Source organism: Polyergus mexicanus, unplaced genomic scaffold (assembly GCF_030449975.1).
Source record: "Polyergus mexicanus isolate NDT 795.1 unplaced genomic scaffold, iyPolMexi1.0 SCAF_10, whole genome shotgun sequence".
In the NCBI taxonomy this organism is placed as follows: domain Eukaryota; kingdom Metazoa; phylum Arthropoda; class Insecta; order Hymenoptera; family Formicidae; genus Polyergus; species Polyergus mexicanus.
Genome location: NW_027223330.1, coordinates 10,155,010 through 10,173,736, shown reverse-complemented (window position 1 = coordinate 10,173,736; position 18,727 = coordinate 10,155,010). Strand labels below are relative to the sequence as shown.

At 36.6% G+C, this 18,727-nt stretch overlaps 1 protein-coding gene across 39 annotated transcripts in view; it reads right to left on the bottom strand.

Moving 5' to 3' along the window:
- The window catches only part of Shot (dystonin-like protein short stop), a 104,689-nt gene extending 85,962 nt beyond the window's left edge, over positions 1-18,727 (bottom strand). For 20 of the 39 annotated variants that reach the window (XM_070303332.1, XM_070303335.1, XM_070303342.1 and 17 more), the window contains exon 1: positions 2,985-3,158. Coding sequence is in view for 10 of the 39 variants with exons in the window: in XM_070303348.1 (XP_070159449.1) it covers positions 13,286-13,388 (103 nt within the window). In the remaining 29 variants the exon portion in view is untranslated. Of the gene's footprint in view, positions 1-2,839; positions 2,950-2,984; positions 3,160-13,285; positions 14,270-18,292 lie in introns of those variants that run through there. The other 19 variants (XM_070303348.1, XM_070303351.1, XM_070303356.1 and 16 more) reach the window with 9 other exon arrangements.

Genomic DNA, 18,727 nt, shown 5'->3' with positions numbered 1-18,727 from the left:
GAGATTCTTATCTCATAATGAAAAATGAATTCTACCTGCTGCCGTTACCAAGAATGGGAAACTCGTTTAGATCGGCCGAATTTAGTTTCGAGAGAAAGGGACCGGTTCGCGTGTATATTATTCGATTCGTCCGAAACTCAACGACGGGCCCCACCTGTATTTGCCTAGACGAGTCCGCCCACGATAGAAATCGCACCTCTCGAAATCTTTACCAATGATTCGATCACGCAAATTCCGTCTGGGCAAATTAACCGTATAAGGACATTTTAGTCGTTGCGAATCGTCTTTGACCGATGCTGTTCTTACCCACTGGAGTATCTCGTTTACGAGGGGACGACGATGAGAGTTCACGTTCGTAGCAAAGGGGAGCCGAGAAAACAACCGAGAATGATTTCATCTCCTCCGAGACAATCGCTCACGAGAGTCATTTACGATAATTTGCATTCGACTTAAATCGTCGCGGCGCGATAAAAAAAAGTGATTTGGTTGCACAGGTGGAATAAGGAAAAGGAGTAGAAAGGAAAAGCGAATCGCTCAAAATACCGACGAAAGAGAATGCGGTTTAGCGATGAGTAATTCCATTACAAAAAGATGAATAATACTGATAATAGTACAGCAAACGATTTCCATATATGGTCTTGTGCCATATGTGTATTAAGATACGAACGAATTTTGGAGAGATTGCTACTTTATAAAAATGAATATCATCGAAATAAATTAATCGTTAAATGTGAAACAAATCATGTAATATCCTCAATTGATGCGTTACATATCGTTGTAAGGTTTATTAATTATCTTTTACCATATCAAATATCACTTCCAACAATAACTAGACGGCGCGAATCAAGATTTTATTCACATACTTTATAAAAATAAATATTACCAAAATAAATTAATCATTATTTTTAGATATTTTCAGGAAAAAATATATTACTGATCAATTGTATCTTAGCCTGTTTTTATTGTTAAATGTAAAACAAATCATGTAATATCCCCAGTTGACGTGTTACACATCCTTGTAAAGTTTATTAATTATTTTTAATCGTATCAAGCACCACCTCAAGTAATAACTGAGCAGCGAATCAACATTTTCTTGGTGTACTTTATAAAAATAAATATTACCAAAATAAATTAATCATTATTTTTAAATATTTTCGTGAAAAAATATATTACTGATCAATTGTATCTTAGCCTGTTTTTTATTGTTGAATGTGAAACAAATCATATAATATCCCCAGTTGACGTGTTACACATCCTTGTAAAGTTTATTAATTATTTTTTAACCGTATCAAATACCAGCTCAAGTAATAACTGAGCCGCGCGAATCAGAAGATTTTATTCATATACTCCGAGTTTTGCGTCAAGTAAACTTTCTGCTATAAAATTAACGGCAATTAATGATCTGAGCAGCGCCAATTCGAGTAAAAGTTTCGCGATCTAACCAAATTAAGAAGTCGTGACGACACGTGTGTGTGTGTGTGAGTAAACGCGCATTATATGTAACTATCTGCGTCTCGACCAGTTTTGTCGCGCGACTCGACTCTTGCCGTTTCTCGCTCTCGGCATCTATTACATAATCCACGTTCGACTACTTTCTTCTGTTATCCGGCTATCTTTTCTTAAGATCATCATTTGTTTCGTTGGTGTTGAGAAAATTCTTAAACAGTTCGACACGGCGAATCTCTTGAACCGTCGACAAAAAGAATGCATTGCGTATATTTAAAATTTTTCCGACGATGACTAAGTATTCCCTCTCATGTTATCTACACGAGCATCGCGTTTGCATCATCATTAAGCAGACTAGGCAAATTACCTGTGTTTTTTTCACTTCGCACGATATCTCGTAGTTATCCGGCTTATAATATGCGGTATCGCTAATAACAGATAAAGACGCAGTGCTTAACTGATAATCGATGATATATCATACGAGACGCACCGTTGTTGATCATTTAGTAGTAAGAATAATATATTTGCGTGTTTACCCATTTAAAACGCTATTAAATTCTCTGACAAACTAGAATCGCGATATTTTTTTAAATCGTAATTAAATGAAGTTTGACAAATTTTGAATAAAATTTCTGTAAAAGCAAAATCGAAATAAATTTAAAATTGTTAAAGGTATAGTATTTTAGTGTGCATCGCAAATTTTTCGACAAATCCCTCTCTATCTAAAAAAGATAAATCTTTCGCATCACTTGTATAAAATATATACAAGTCACGCAAAAATTAAATATCTACATCGTGACTTTAATATTAATGAAATATTCGGTACTGATAACACAGATATATCGAACACCCGCAAGCAATGATGATGAACGAGCGAAAAAGACATAGTAGGAGAAAGAAAAGGTACATCACTCATTAATATCAACATATCGATTGAGAGAGAGAGAGAGAGAGAGAGAGAGAGAGAGAGAGAGGAGTGGAGTGGAAGGAGATTAAAGGGGAAAGAGTGTCGGAACTGCCGCGATTACGAAGCGTATGACTCAAACAGACGCCTGGTGTTGCCACACTGCTCAGGATACTTGATACGGATAAATATTTCGATAGCATATTACATGTGCCTCGACAAGTATCAATCGATACATGTCAAGGAATAAATTACGAGATTAAAATCGATTGAAAGCGTAATAATTTTCCACGTTGCAAACATTGGAAATTGTACTTTGCATCAATAGCCTTTTCGCTGTCGCAAATAAATTCGCTCAGAAATTATTTTAAAAGATTCCAGTACTCGCAATAAATCATCGATCATTTCGCGAGCTCTCTTCGTTGATGACGATCGCGATCAGAATCCTCGCGCCGTCAGAAAGCAGTTACGATAAACAATGCGGCTTACGAATATCGTAAACGATCGAGTGGTATGTTTATCGCGGCTGATAATGCGATGACGTACGGGTCGATTCGCTCGAAAAACAATAGCGCGAGGATCCTGCGTTGTCGTTACCGTCTGTAATCTGTACTCTGTAAACCGCTAGGTATACCTATTAGACTAGAATAATGTCACTGACACCCGCGAACACGAACAACACCAGGCTGAATACGAGGCTGCTCTTTGGCGCGCGCGCGCGCACAGTTCACTACTCCTGGACACACGCGCGACACGGCGACGACCGGGCGCTTCGAAACGTGGCACTGCGAATTCCTCTGTCGCGAAGAACGTATGTATGTATGTATCTATCTATGTATGTATATATATACATATATATGTGTTGCCGCGCGGTGAAGAAGACGACGGCGACAGCGGCGACGGCGGCGCGTTGACGAAGTCGCCGAGTATCCGGAGCGGAGAGTCGCGAGCCAGGTGCTGGAGCGACAAGGAGGAATGTACGCTATTAGACGAAGACGGATGAGAAAGGAGAGAGAGAGAGAGAGAGAGAGAGAGAGAGAGAGAGAGAGAGAGAGAAATAGAGTCAGAGGCGCAAGGACGGAGGCGGCAGCGACGAGGGACAATGCAAGAGAGAGAAAGAGAGAGGAGAAGACCCGGAGAGAGGGAAGACGGAGGTAGAATAGAGAAGGGAGACGAGAGAGAGGAAAAGAGAAGAGAGCGCACTGAGAATTGGAGAGGACGCGGTGATGTCGCTCCGCCGTGCTGGCCACGTCGCCTCGGAACGCAGACTGCCGACGCCTGGACAACTGCCGCCCACCCGGCGGCCGGCTCTCTCCCTCGACCAGGGGAGAGAGAGAGAGAGAGGGAGAGAGAGAGAGAGATCCAAGAAACGGGCCTCATACCCCACCTCTCCTCCACCGTATCTATAAACCTCGCGACCGTCCTCGCCGCTCTTCTGGTCGACCCCCAACGGTTGGTTCCACGATCACCATCCTGCTTGCTCACTCCTGCGAAGGAACACGGCCCGATAAACAGAGGAGGGAGTAAAATTGGAGAGTGGGAATGGAGAATAGGACGGAGGGTGAGAAACGTGCCTCCTCGCAACGCCGAGGAGAATAGCTACACGCCGAAGGAGGCAGTAAGGCAGGTCACGGATCGGCAGGGGTTATAGTATACGAGTGCGGAAGTCGCGTCTCACGTTCATACGTTCTTTCTTCCTCCAGGTCGGGATGTTATTTTCTCCCGATTGAGAGAGAGAGAGAGAGAGAGAGAGAGAGGGAGATCGCGACGAAGGAACATCCAAACGACCCCACGATTAGAACTTTGATATAATCGTAAAAATTTAGAATTTCAAAGCTGAAAATATAATAAACGTGATGTATTCTTATTCATATATTTTTAAAAACGCGGACATTATTAACTCTTGGAGACTACACTTTTTTTTTTTCTCTCTCTGTTCCTGATTATATACGAGTTACAATGTCTTGTCACAGTTTTAGCTGTCTCAAAGGGCTTGAATAGATCTACAAAAAATGTATATATACTCCTTGATATCTGTAGAACAAAAAATAAATTTTAAAATAATTTTAATTTTTTTATTAATTAAGAGATATGCCTTCGAGATATTCTATTGTTAAAATATTAATAGGGTCAACAAAAAAAAAAAAAAAAAAAAAACCCATATAAAAATGATCGTGTACAACAAAAGCTTAAAAAAATAAAAATAAAAAAAATTAATATTTTAAATATTTTTTTTAGTTGTTTTTAAAATATCGAGAGGATCGAGATAACTTCATACATGACTTAATGTGATTTTAAGGATTAAAATTCTATATCGTACGAGAGACGTACAGGAATTGCGAGTGCATTCTTCATAATCGCATTTTCTTAAACTTAAATAATATTTGTCAAGAGAGCAGTCGTATTTCCATCATAACGGGCGTCATCATTGAGGCATTCACGCCCGATTATTTGGCTCCTAACGACGTTTTAGAGCCCGATTCGAAGAAGCACTCGCTTGCTCAAGTGGAGAAGATATACGTGTGAGAGCACCACTACTATTTAGAGCATCGGTCATCTCTCGCGCACCCCACTCAGAAATATGTGGCGGGACTGTTTTATACATATTCGGCGAACCAAGAGAGAGAGAGAGAGAAAGAGAGTATCGGTCAAATATTCCCGGCGGGGTCATGCGTTATTTCTCGCAGCCACGTAACTCTCGGCAGTATGCGTGTCCAGAGATGCTTATTAACTTTGATCAGCAATTGATACTTCTATTGAACGTAGGATGTTTTATTCAATTTGTAGTATAGTAGTAATCGTACGGTCGCAAGGTTAAATTGCTATCAGTAATTCGTACAATAATGTTTGAAAAAGTATCCTTAACCTTACATTAATAATCTCTTAATTAAATGTCATATAATAAATATCATTATTGTATAATTAAATAAATAAACGCATCTAAATTCAATTTTTATAAATTTTGTCGAGAAAGTAAACTGACGGAAAATGTTCCGTTTCTTGCAAAGTGAATTAAATTGCATTCAACATTAAAATAAGCAATAACGCGGACACGCCACCAATAAAAGCTCGCCGGTCTTCCGGTTCGTCGCCATGATGTTCAAAGTTAATACGATTCATGCTTTTTTTTTTTTCGATTTACTCGCATTTTATGTAGCTGGCAGCAAGTTTAAGTGGCATTCCTAACTGTACAACGATGGAGAGAGAGAGAAGATCATGATTACTCCAAATATATAAGGACGCCAGGCTTCGCGTATAAAATCAGTCTATGGTTGGACGGCGATTATTTTCCCGCTCCGTTGCAAATATATTAATCGTCGACAAAATATTTATTAGTAATTTCAAACATTGTGTAGTATTTGTGTAATTTATGAGGTTGAAACTTATTCGACCACTGAAGCAGAATATCGTGCAGGAGTATCATTTAAAAAAAAAAAAAAAAAAAAAAATGCAACAGAAATTGAAAAATATCCCACAAGGTAAGCTTTCACTATAGACTGTATAAATCTCTATTTCACAAATGTTATTACAAGTTAAATATCCGGGATTGTGTATATGCACATTTCAATAAATTTCTTTAAAAAATTCTACTTTCAACATTTCTCCGAAGCAAATGCATCCACGAATCGACTTAAGAAATTCGTGCGAAATCGACTTTTGCAAAATCAAAACCGACGTGCGTATCGTAGAATACATTTGCACGAATCGACAACATCGCTCTTGTCAACTACGGCAACGTCATTCTCGCACGTGTTTTTTTATCATGTATCACGAACGAAGCGAATCTTGAAAGTCAGAATATAGAGGAAAGATAAGGAGGAAAGATGGATGAACGTGAGAGATAATTTTCGTTTATATCAACGTTATAGCCGTTTTATACCCAAAAATTTTTGCATTATTTTTTTTTAAATATAACAGAATAATTTAAAAAAAAAGAAAAAAAATTATTGAAAGTATCATCGGCCACCATGATAATGATGTGCAGTAAAACGATTTATGGTATCGATAGGGGATGAATGTAACGTTCTCATGATATTCCGATATCTCCTGACGGTAAAGTAGAATAAGATATTTCCCATATATTTATAAATATTATATAAATTATAATATAAATAAAAAATTATATAATTTACATGTATATTACAATTTTTTTTTTATCCCAAATTGAAAGGACAATAATTGCAAATGGAATCTCACGTCTGTAAAACGAGCCAACTTGTCTGATCTTTGGCTTCTATAACGGTATTCCGTGCGAAACTTTTCGCTAGTTCAATTTTACATTACTCTAATTGTACCATATTCGCACACACGTTCTGATATATATTAGAACAGAATAATCAAAGATTATTTTTTCGGTAAATCTATACGAGAGCAATTTCGCGATGAGCGATTAAAAAAAATTTTTTCAGAACCGCTTTCGAGAAAGAGATCTTTTTTAAACGGCAATTTAGTAAAAAGCTTTACTCTCCCAAGAAGCTTATTGAGTCGTTCGTGATAATTTTAAGTTACGTATTATTATGCGAAAATAATTATAACGTATGTGCCAACAAGTCAGGATGAGCACCCCGGCATCGTTAGGTATATGGCGGGTACATGATATTTACATAGCAACCGACACCACAAAGGAATATGCAAGCCCTGAGTCGGACGAGCGGTTTTCTAAAGTATCATTTACATCTCGAAAGTCTTCACAGAGAAGAAAAGTATGTTCGACAAGACGTTTCGAAATTTTTCACCGTCCTTAATTTTCAAGAATATTTAAATAACGTTAAATTCTTGATGTTATAAAAAAGTATTCTGTATTTGATATATATATATATACAATATATATTTATATTTAATATATGATATCGTTACGTAGTGATACAAGTATAGTGATATTTGTGAAATTTAAATTGTTCACAATATTAAAAGATCTGAAAAATGCTCTCGGCCTCTTGAGAATAATATTATAATAGATCGTTGCAGAGAACAAGAAGCTCTTATATGAGCTTAATCTGCATTGAATCAATTACTTATAATTCTTCACACAGGCGTTTTATTAGATTCATAACGCGTCGTTTTGCGCGATGTATGTTACGATTCGTCGCGAAATATTCTAATCTTGTAATCTTGTAAAAAAGATCCCTTCCAAGTATTTTGTTTCAAATTTCCAGAGATAAGGAGAATATTTTAAAAATTTTTTGCGATTTCCTAAAATAAAGTTTTTTTTTTATTGTACGCGTTTTCTAATGTTTTTCATTCGTACAAAGAAAAAACGCAAAATCACTTAAGTTTCAAGTGCTAGATTTACAAATATACCGAATAGTTTTCGTTAAGATAAAAATTTCTAACTTGTATAATATTTCCATTTTTTATCACTAAAAATTAAAATAAAAAATATCTACTGTATATTCAATATTTTGTCAAGATATTGAATATATAGACAAAAAGATTAATATATTTTTATAATATATTTTAAACACATAATTAACAGCTAAGCTTATTGACGGATTGGCTACTGCTTACGTATAAGAGCAAAATTATCAGAGAATAAAAAAAAAACTGAGTCCAAAAATTCCATTCCTAATTTTTCCAATATAAAAAAAATTCGCTGAAAATTCCAGGTTTTATATCATATTTTTCCAGGGAGTAGACACCCTAATAATGTGTAACTTCTCTCTTTTAATAAGAATGGACGAGAGAATGCGAGAACGTGTGCGACATCACGGCGAGGTCTTTAGACGAATTATGGAGTTAATGCGAAAAGCCACACGACTCGAGGGTGATCATTGTCCACGGTTTAAATTTACATTAGGACTTCGTGCTCGAGCGTTAAAAGAGAGAGAGAGAGAGAGAGAGCCCCGACAAACGAATGCCTCGTAACACGTACGTTTAGTCTGCACGCTCCAATGCAAGAAAGAGTCCGTGACGTTTAAACAACGTTTACACATTGACACGTGAAGGAGTGTCTTGTGCGTCCCCTCGTTTAATTTTATCCAAAGATCATTGGAAAATAATACAAAATTGCTCTTTCTTAATCTCTCTGTCAAAAGTTTAATTATAATATATCAAAATTTTAAATATGAAAAATTTATATAATTATATAAATATCAAATTAATTATGCATAAGTATATATAATATAATTAATATTAATATATATATATATATATATATAATTTTATATAAATTGATCGTATTGTAAAAATTAATAAAAATATTAAAGCGCGCAATCCTTTTTAATATAGTCGTTGTGATATCGCATCGTGTAAGACTCCAATCACAAAATGGCTTTTTATGCTCTCATGGAGGAAATCGTCCAGGTGGCGATAATTAAAAGTGGAGGGCGCAACAAGCATCGCTAAGCATAGAACTCTATAGGCCTATAGGCAAAGAGACGAACGGGAGAGACGGCTGATGGCGTATAAGCCGGGCATCGAACCGTGACCCGAGCACCTGTTGCCGCCTCCACGGTCGTGGCTCAATATGAACTGATGTAACCTGTCCCTACTTCCTAAAGATGCAGCGATTCCACCAGCCCAATCAATAGACAAAAACGACGTCACTGTCAAGAGTTTGAGGAGTTAATCTATGAAAATCTGGCTCGAACACTGGTATTATACAACACGCTACAATAGTTGTTGACTCGAGGATATGTCGCAACCTTTCGCAATATTTGTCGTATAAAATATTATTATTTTACTATATACAATAAATGAAACGAAATTAAAACGAAATTAAAAACTTAGCGTAGTTAAAATAATTGAAATGTTTATATTTCTCAATTTATCATTTATTCATAAAGAGAGAAAAAGAAAGAAGAGACTCATAAAAATTCTCTATATTTTCGATCCAAAGTTCGTCACTAGGTTTAAATCAATTGTCACAATTGTACGCGATGGAGAGAAAGAAATTCCGGTTTGAAAAATTTCATGGATGATATACGGCGCTAGACACACGGTATGATTCAATTACGCAACAATGACAGGTAGTTCCTGCATTGCGTCATCGTCGTACAAATAGATGACTGCGAAACACGCGCTGACCACCTTATGACTAATAGCGCATAACAAACTTCAATTACCACGGACCATTGATGCTTAACGAATAGATCCGTATGCGATATATAGGATCTTGACACTAATCCTAGATTGACACTAGCTAATCCGCGTGTTGTACGAACCAAATTAATATACATTCTCGCGATAAGAAATCTAAACTTTGTGAGAATTAGAAAAGAAAAGTTACATATGGACCGTTTATTTTGAAAGTGGTGCAAGTCCATTTTCTTTTGTTTCGAGAAAATTAAATGTTAGCAGATCTGACAATTAAAAAATATAGGTTAATTATGTGAAGTCTGGGAATGTTTGTACTAATTTATCAATATGTAATTTGATTATATAAATTTCTTTTAGGCGAATTTAACTAAAATAATATATATTTCCAGGCTGCAAATGGACTTACACCACTTTCATAATTAGTCAATTGTAAATATCATTTAATTTCAATTTTGAAATAACAAATATCACTTAAAATATATTTCATATTAATCCAATTTTGTTTATAAATAATAACGAGTAATAAAATAGAATTAGTATTTTTTATTTTGAACATTAATTATATTTATATATTGTTAAACTTAACACAAGATATTGGTATTATTAATTATTTATGCTCTTCATGTGGCAGTGTTTTGAAATATTCATGACGCACAGGAGGTATATAAGGTAATAGCTGCTGCATATCCTTATATTTTTCGTATGTAATAGGCCTGGCATCGTGATGGAAATTGGACTTACACCACTTTCATAATCAATGGTTACGCAATTTCTTTTACCGGCCAATTTTAAATTGAACAAAGCATTGGCATTTTTTAAGATATTAAATACTAATTAGTTATAAACAAAAAGTTTACACTAAATTAAGCATAAATTACGTCATATCTCATTTTTTTAAAAAAAGGACTTACACCACTTTCAAAATAAACGGTCCATATATTCGTTTCTTCTCTATGTCAATTTTATGCTCATTCATCTACCATTCTCGACTATTTAATCCTTACAAAAAAGACTTATATCCGTATGTACGTTTGAGAGTAACGAGGACTATTGACATCCACGCAAAGCATCATGCACGTCCGAGACAGATATAATAATCCGAGGAGTCTAATAAACTCTAAACGTGCTTAAGCCGCCGATGCCATAGGACGAGAGAGTCGAAGAAAAGAAAAGAAGTTTGAAAAGAATCATCGCGGTAAGACGATCTTCGACACGCAACTCGATATTTACAGAATAATCTCGGGTTTCTGCTCTCGTCAGCACCCCTCATTGAAGGTCCCGATACGATGATGTCACGATGTTGTACAACAGACATGGAATTGTATTAAAATTTAATGCCATCGGAGAAATCATTCATCGATTTTTAACAAACAGATTTTTAATTATACGAAAGCATCTTGACACAAGAATTAACAGTCTTGTTAAAAATGAATCATCGAAATAGTAAAACGACGAAAGGACAAAGGCAAAAAAAAAAAAAAGGATCTTACGATAAATCATTTCTATTGCTTTTTAACTGCCTAGAGATTTAAAAAGGTTTATATATGTATTTTTTTTTTTTTTCTTAAGAAAACGAGAAAAAATTGTTTGCTTATCCGGCACTGCCTATTAAAGATCGTTAGTCTTGCGCTCATAAATCGAAGTGGTCGACAAACAAAGAGAGGTGGTACCACATTATTATATTATTTTTGAAACTCCGAAGGGGTAACGCCCAGAGCCTTTATGTGCACCAACAGACCATCGTGTCTTGGAGAATAGCAGGCTATCAATTTCATTCATTATTCATTAATTTTGACGTGACCTTAATCATCTCCAGAATAATATTGACGGCAAAAGAACAGAACCGTGAAAAAACGAGTCGTCGATTGAATCCGAACTGCTTGCATGTTACTTCGAGCTATTCAATGTTACAATGATTCTATTGACAATAAATAATTGAAGATTCAATGAATGATGATGTCAACTGACAAGAGCTTGAATGATAGAGTAAGATATAGACGTGTGAAACGTGAGAGGCGAATATTTTCAAACATTCATGAAACAAAAAAATTTTTCAGGTAAAGTCGTAGGGTTTTAGACGTTGCACATCTTTCAAATATATTTACTTTTCTCTGTGTAAATTTATGAAAAACGAATATTGAGATGAAAAATACAATCGCCTTTTCTCTATCCCTCATCTTGAACAGCATTAAATTACTATGATGTCACACTATATTCATCTGAATGTAAATCGCAATTATATAATTTCACTGTAAAAAAAAAGTTGATAACTTAAAAATTTTCTTGACGGCTTCACGTAGAAAAAAAAAGTAAATATATACCAAACGATATATCTCGCCTAACATATTTTTTCATATCACTAATATTAAAAAGAAATATATTTATTTAAAAAAAAAAATATATACGCTCGTCACTCTTTACGGGCTTCTCATTCTGCTGTAGAAAGAGATCGTAGTATCTTTCCATGGGAGAAACAATTTACACACGAATGATACAGCCGACGATCGGGTATCTACATCCGCGCGGTATCAGATTACGTTAAAATTGCAAAATGAACTTAAAGTATTACGTGCTAATTGAATTATCTTGTAGCAAACGACAAGATCGCGCTTGTTTACTTCAGAAAAAGTATGCCGTAGAATAAAAAAAAAAAAAAAAAATGTGTAACAAATTCTAATTTTTGCTATATATTTTTTTACAATTTATATAAAAAGATATATAATAATTATTATATATTACATAAATTATTCATATAATTGCATATGTATGAAATTAACGTGTATCATTTCGTAAAATCTCATAAGTAATGAAGAATCTTGGTTTTATTTTCGATAATTCCACAATTCCTGTGATAGATTAAACAAACAGTTTTGCATTTTCTTTGGTCCGACAATCGGAGAGTTATTTGTTCAAAAACTATCGAAAACTATAATATAAAATATCGAAAATAAATATCACGGAATGATATTCCACAGTTTTCGTACATATTATATAATTGATTATTAATATATTATTTTTCGAAACTTTAATTTCTTCGTTGATCATTACTTTTCGAAGCTCAGTTTACATCTTCGAATCGTAATTAACATCAACAATTTAATATTTCGTTTGACCGGATAAACCACGTGGATGAGAACATAATCGCGGATATTTAATAATACTTCGAATTCAAGTTGACGGTCGTCGTAAATAATCGTCGATTCAAAGTAATCGCGTCCGCGAGCGAGGCGAACATGCCAATGTTGTGTTAACATTATAAACCTTACGAACGCACACTAAGATGAATCGGCACCATCGGATAGTGTCTCTAGATTTCGCAAACTCACCGCGCATTTGCGCCATGTGAATAAGAAACTGATAAAGAATCAAGTTGAACGGCAATGCACCTTCTCTACGTGTTACTTCTGGGATATTAAAGACGTGCTAAAGCACCGCAATTATCGTTTCGTGCTTTTGCAATGGTGATTTGTAAAGATTTATCATTATGAAAAAATATCTATATATTTATACATCTATTTCTCGAACAGAGATTTTGATAACATCATTTGAAGTCTCGTCAAATTTAATTTTTATTATGCACAAGCCATAAATTCATTGAAACAGACTGGGTTATGAAAATTTATCGCATGATTTCGTGTCAGCTATTAATATGTAAATCTTATTTATTATTCGAATTTTATGTAAATACATTTTTATATTTATATATTGACAAGAATTTTATATTTGCCAGAATTATGACTTTTTTGGGGGGATAATAATAAATAATATAGTAGATAGACACGAAAATATCGCGAAATATACTTTGACATCCCGGAATATGACACAAGAAGCTCATCTGCCATAGCCATGCAATGAAGATGAAAAGCGGAAAATCGATACGAGATAAGGTATACTCACCAGCGATACGCAGTACGGCCCGGTCGGCAGGATCAAGCTGCAGGATGCTCAATGGCTTGTCCTTGGCCCATTCCTTGAGGCTGCCGTCCAGCTCGAACTCCATGATCCCCGCCGTACGATTATTCTTCTTACACCATGCTCGATAGTCGCGTCCCGCTTCTCCTCAGCTCGTCGTACGACGGCAATGTCCTTTTGCACTGTTACCACCACTACGCTACAATGTCACGTAACGCGGCGGCCGTTCATCGACATTGTTTACACGATATTGTACGACGCGACGACACCGATCTGCTGCTTTCCGTTGCCGTTACTGTCTACGCGACACGTGCGCGTCGCGACGCACGTGCGTCTACTGCTGCGAGAAACGTAACACGCATACTCTTATCCCTCTTGCTCCCCTCCATCGTTCTCTCTTTCTTTCTCTCTCTCTTCTTGCTTTTGCACGGATCACGTGATCTCGCGTTTGTTTACCTTACACACATTGTGTATATACTCGCGCGATCAGACATAAGAAGAAATAAATCAGAAAATGTAACAGAACAACGCGTATAATGACGGGACAATGTATTGTTTCTGCGTGAAATAATATTGTTTCTTCGGTAACGTTTACAATTAGATGTTTCTCTGTTAGATCGCGCGAGGCTCTAACCCTCTATGAAGGAGGATGAAGGAAGGGGAATTGACGAGGGTTGTGAAGGTCACGAGTCGCGTCGCACGCACCCCACTCATTGAGATCGTTTTGCGGTCTACATATAGGGTGTTCGAATCGCGCGTTTCCGAGAAGTCTGGCTGCCTAGGAGACAAATTGAAAATACAAGCTACCTCGAGACCGCGGCCCTTGAACCTGACCTTGACGAATTAATAATTATATACATATACTATATTTTCGGATATCATACACAGAATATGTATAGTAATATCTTTGATGCAGGGTTGGGGGGCAAAATTCCACATTCTTTTGGACAAAATTCATGATAAAAACTGGTATTTTCCGAAAAGTATTAGCGAACATTTTTAATTCTGTTATTATTACATTTTTCTCATTAAACTAAAAATTGAAATAAAATTTAATAACATTTATATGATCAAAGTTTGTCTTTTAAAAATGTATTTCACAAATAATTTGAATTAAAAGAATTTATTACTATTGTATATATCGGTTTCTTTAGAACATCGATTAGCCTGATTTTCTAATTAGAGCGAAAATACTTTTTTTTATACAAAGTTAAATAAATATATATTTCAGTGTATATTCAATTAGTTATTTTTATATTAGTTTTTTTGTCAATTTACTAAATTGGCTAAAATTCGGAAGAGCAAAAATCGAAATTTACTATAGTTCTTTTCTACTGGACTTTTCCTGCCTGTATGCACAATAGCTATATAATATACAATAATATATTCAATGTGAAAACTCATTATGAGAATGCTAGCTATTCGTTTGTCCTCCATTAGCCATATATTGACTTTTATTTCCACGAATGTGGCCAAACCCATCGCGACTTCTATTCGCATTACTAATCAATCGTGTTTCCGGAAGTGTTGAGTCGCCGAGTTCGCGCAGATACAGATCGAATTATCGCGAACAATCGGCAAGAAGTGAACGTGGCCCCTCCTTTTATCGTATGAAACGCGGGCGATTATAACGCCGTGGAAACAAAAGCGCGCTCGTAATAAATGGTATCAAATCGCTGCGTTATAACGAGGACGCCATTAAGGCCGCATATTCGTCTACGAGAAAATAATCGCTATGAATGGAAGAGGCAACGCGCACGACAAAAGCTGTACACGATGTAATTAAGAAGTGGAACACGGGAGCGCGCGCGAAGGCGAGCTCCTCTCGGGCTCTTTTCTTGTTTTTTTTCTCCCCCTCCTCCCCCTCTCCTCTATAACGCTTTCGACGACGCGATACGGATATCCGCTCCACTTACGGGCTTCGAACGGCTTCGATTCGCGTGAAATAATGCCAGTCCGGACGTAATTGGGCGAGCGATTCGCAACGAGGCGCATCAAGAGACACGAAATGTCGCACGGTAGAAAAATTTTCACAAAGAGGAATTAGCGCTCGCCTCTTTATTCAAATATACCCAGGACTGGATGAATCTCAAACATCGGGATAAAATCCATGCCATGTGGTAAAAACCGGTATTTTTCGGAAGAAACTCGTCCTCTTTATTAAAAATGATAAATCTTTTTATCGATATTCACCAATCGAGAGAGTGTTCTCTATAATTTAAGTTTTATTCAAAATATAAAATCCGTAATAGATTAGGAATCGACGTAGCGAATAAATTAGATTTTGATACAAGGATGATAAACGCGAACCAGGTTTATATTGATAAAAAAAATTTAAATTTTTTCGTAACGTTTCTCGATATAAATATATTTATGAAGCTAATACGAAGCTGTCATTTGTATTTAATATCGCGACAAAAAATTTATTCAAAATTTAAATATCAATAATATACATTTTTTATAATGTTTTCTTTTCTATATATTTTTTTTTTTTTTTTTTTTAAATACGCGAATTATTTCGATAATTAAACCGATTATAAAGAGATATAAGCATCACTATACACGTGACAAAAAATTCACAGAATTGCATCGTATCCGAAAATACGTATTCGCACTTTTCTCCCGCTTTTTCAACAACGTACTGCCGGTTAATTTGAATGAAATCACCGAGTCGTAACACATTTACGATAGTTTCGCTTAGAGAGACGAAGCGACACTTCTGGGATCTGGTTTTATGACAGCGACCATTAAGGAAGTCTCACGAGGGTGCAATATGTACGTTTTATAACCGGTCGCCGACGAAAGCTCAGACATCTGCCGCATTTCGCTTTGTAGAAGCCGATCGCGACTACGATACGCACAGGATATAAAAGATTCCAACCTATGACACGTGTTCTTAATAGATATTACGAGCGGTTAAATTTTTAATTCTCGTATTTCTTATCGTATGGCGGTGAGCGGAACTTTTGATATCGTGTTTCCGGTAAATTTGCCGATAAACCAAGATAAAAGTATGAGGTCTATTTGCAATGTCGCAACTTGCAATTTCGATCACATTTAGCTTCTCGCAAAACGTACATATATTTTTATACAACCTATATTTTACGCTACTTCGAAGATTAGAATATAATGAATGGAATATAAATGCTCATGTCTTCATTCATATTAGACATAAATATGACAATGTCCAACAATATTTTCGTAACGTTTCAATATCAACATATTTATGAAGAAGCTAATATATGTATATACAAAGTTGTCATTGAATATTATTTGGATTTAATAACACGCGAAAAAATTTATTTGAAATTTAAATATAATAAAAATTAATAAATACATTTTTTTTTTATATCTTCTTTTCTATAAAACGTGCGAATTATCTAGATAATTAGATCGATCTTAATATTTTGAAAGAAAAATATTAACGAGATATAGTCTCATCTCATAATTCGAGTAAAAATCGTGACGAATCAAATGAATGAAAATGAAATCAAATGAAGAAAATCGTATAAGATTATCAAAGAGAATTTTTTCGACGGACACGCATCTCTCTCTCTCTCTCTCTCTCTCTCTCTCTCTCTCTCTCTCTCTCTCTCTCTCTATCATAATCGTAATCTTACCTTTGCCTATTAAATGGAAAGGTACACTGAGATAAAAAAAATGTATTTATTAATTTTTATTATATTTAAATTTCAAATAAATTTTTTCGCGAATTATTAAATCCAAATTAATCCAAGTTAACAATTTTTTTTTCTCGGTGTAGATATACATACATGACGTGTGTGAGAAAGTTTAACCGCATTATTAAACACGCTGCTTATCGATCGGCCGAATTTTTCGGAAAGTCCTACTAGAGTTTCGGATAGCACATATGTAGGTCGAGGGTTGCGGCAACGATAAATTTCTAGAGAGAGAGAGAGAGAGAGAGAGGTCGGCGGAAACGTGAAACCGGTATCGATCGAAACTTTCGAGAGATCGCGGGATATTTCGAAAACAGCACGAGACAAACACAAATTCGTCGTATCGGTAATGACGACAAGACGACCTTCCGAAGAATCTGTCACGCGAACTATCAACACCGCTACGTACCTTATTTTCGATCGCCCGCGATCCGTTTATCGCCGCTCTATCGTGATATTCTTTTACACATTCAAGGTTCGCTGATCGCGTAAAATTGATCACTGCTTATTGTAACATACCTGCAATTAGTCACCGCGCACAATCTACGATATATCTTTTCTAGCGCACGAATTATTTAAGTGTGAAAACAATGAAAACTCGAACTGTACGCTCGGATTTGACGATGTCTATTTTTCTACAATCTGCTCGAATAAAGCACGGGATTAGTCATGTCGATTTTATCAGCGTTCCACATCTCTCTGTTCCTTTCTCGAATGTGTAACGTCGTAAAATTAAGAAATCAGCGAAAGTGAGAATTCGAAAGAATATAAGACAAACTGAACTTTTCATTACTTTTGACAAGTATATCTCTCTCGCTATCTCTCTCTATATTTTTCACTCTTGTTATTGCGATCGCGATAGAAATGCACCGACGAAACGTACGGACTTTCCCGCATCGATCGGTCGAATAAATCCACGCGGTTTTATAGAAATCGAGTAAAACGAGCGATTGTCGTCGGTCAACTGTCAGACGACGTAACGCGACGCGTACGTCGTCGTCGTCGGGATGACGCGAGGAGCGTCGTTGCTACATTGTTGCTGCGAATGCCACGGTTAGGCTAACCTCCTAGTCGTTCTTCGCCAATTGTAACGAGGATTCGACTTACTTCCGGCGTTCTCATGCATCCGCTCCCTCCCGTCGTCGATCGTCTCGACGCTTAGTTAGAGCTTCTACTAACTTTAGACGACGATGGAGCCACGCGACGACGATAATTCACGCGTTCCACGCGTGAAGAGGGAAAAGCGAGCGGACTTCGCAACGGATATTCGAGAGAGAGAGAGAGAGAGAAAGAGAGGGGAAGAGAAACTTACGTTGAAATCCGTCCTCGCCTCCTGGTGCACCGTCACCACCTCCTCACGGCGGCATCGTCCGCGACGACGAGAAAAACGAGACGCGAGGTGAAGATGCCACCGGGATGTAACGTGACGATCGCCGACAGTGATCGTCCGTCCGGTCGGCCGTTCGCGAGAACGGAAAACAAGCGAAAATCGATGTTTCCACCGGCGAGCACCCGCGCGCGTACACACACTCGCGCGCGCGCCACGCACGACGATACAACCTCGGCAACGACGATCGCCCGGCGTGTACGCGCGTTCGCTCGATAAGAGAGATAAACGTGGCGTCGTAATAATAAACTACGAGCCACCGCCGAGTCGTGAGCGCGCGCCGCGCATTTTATCGCCTTATCGCGCGACGATTTTCCCGTCACGAATGCCCGAGAGACCCCCGTCGTCCGATTGTGACAC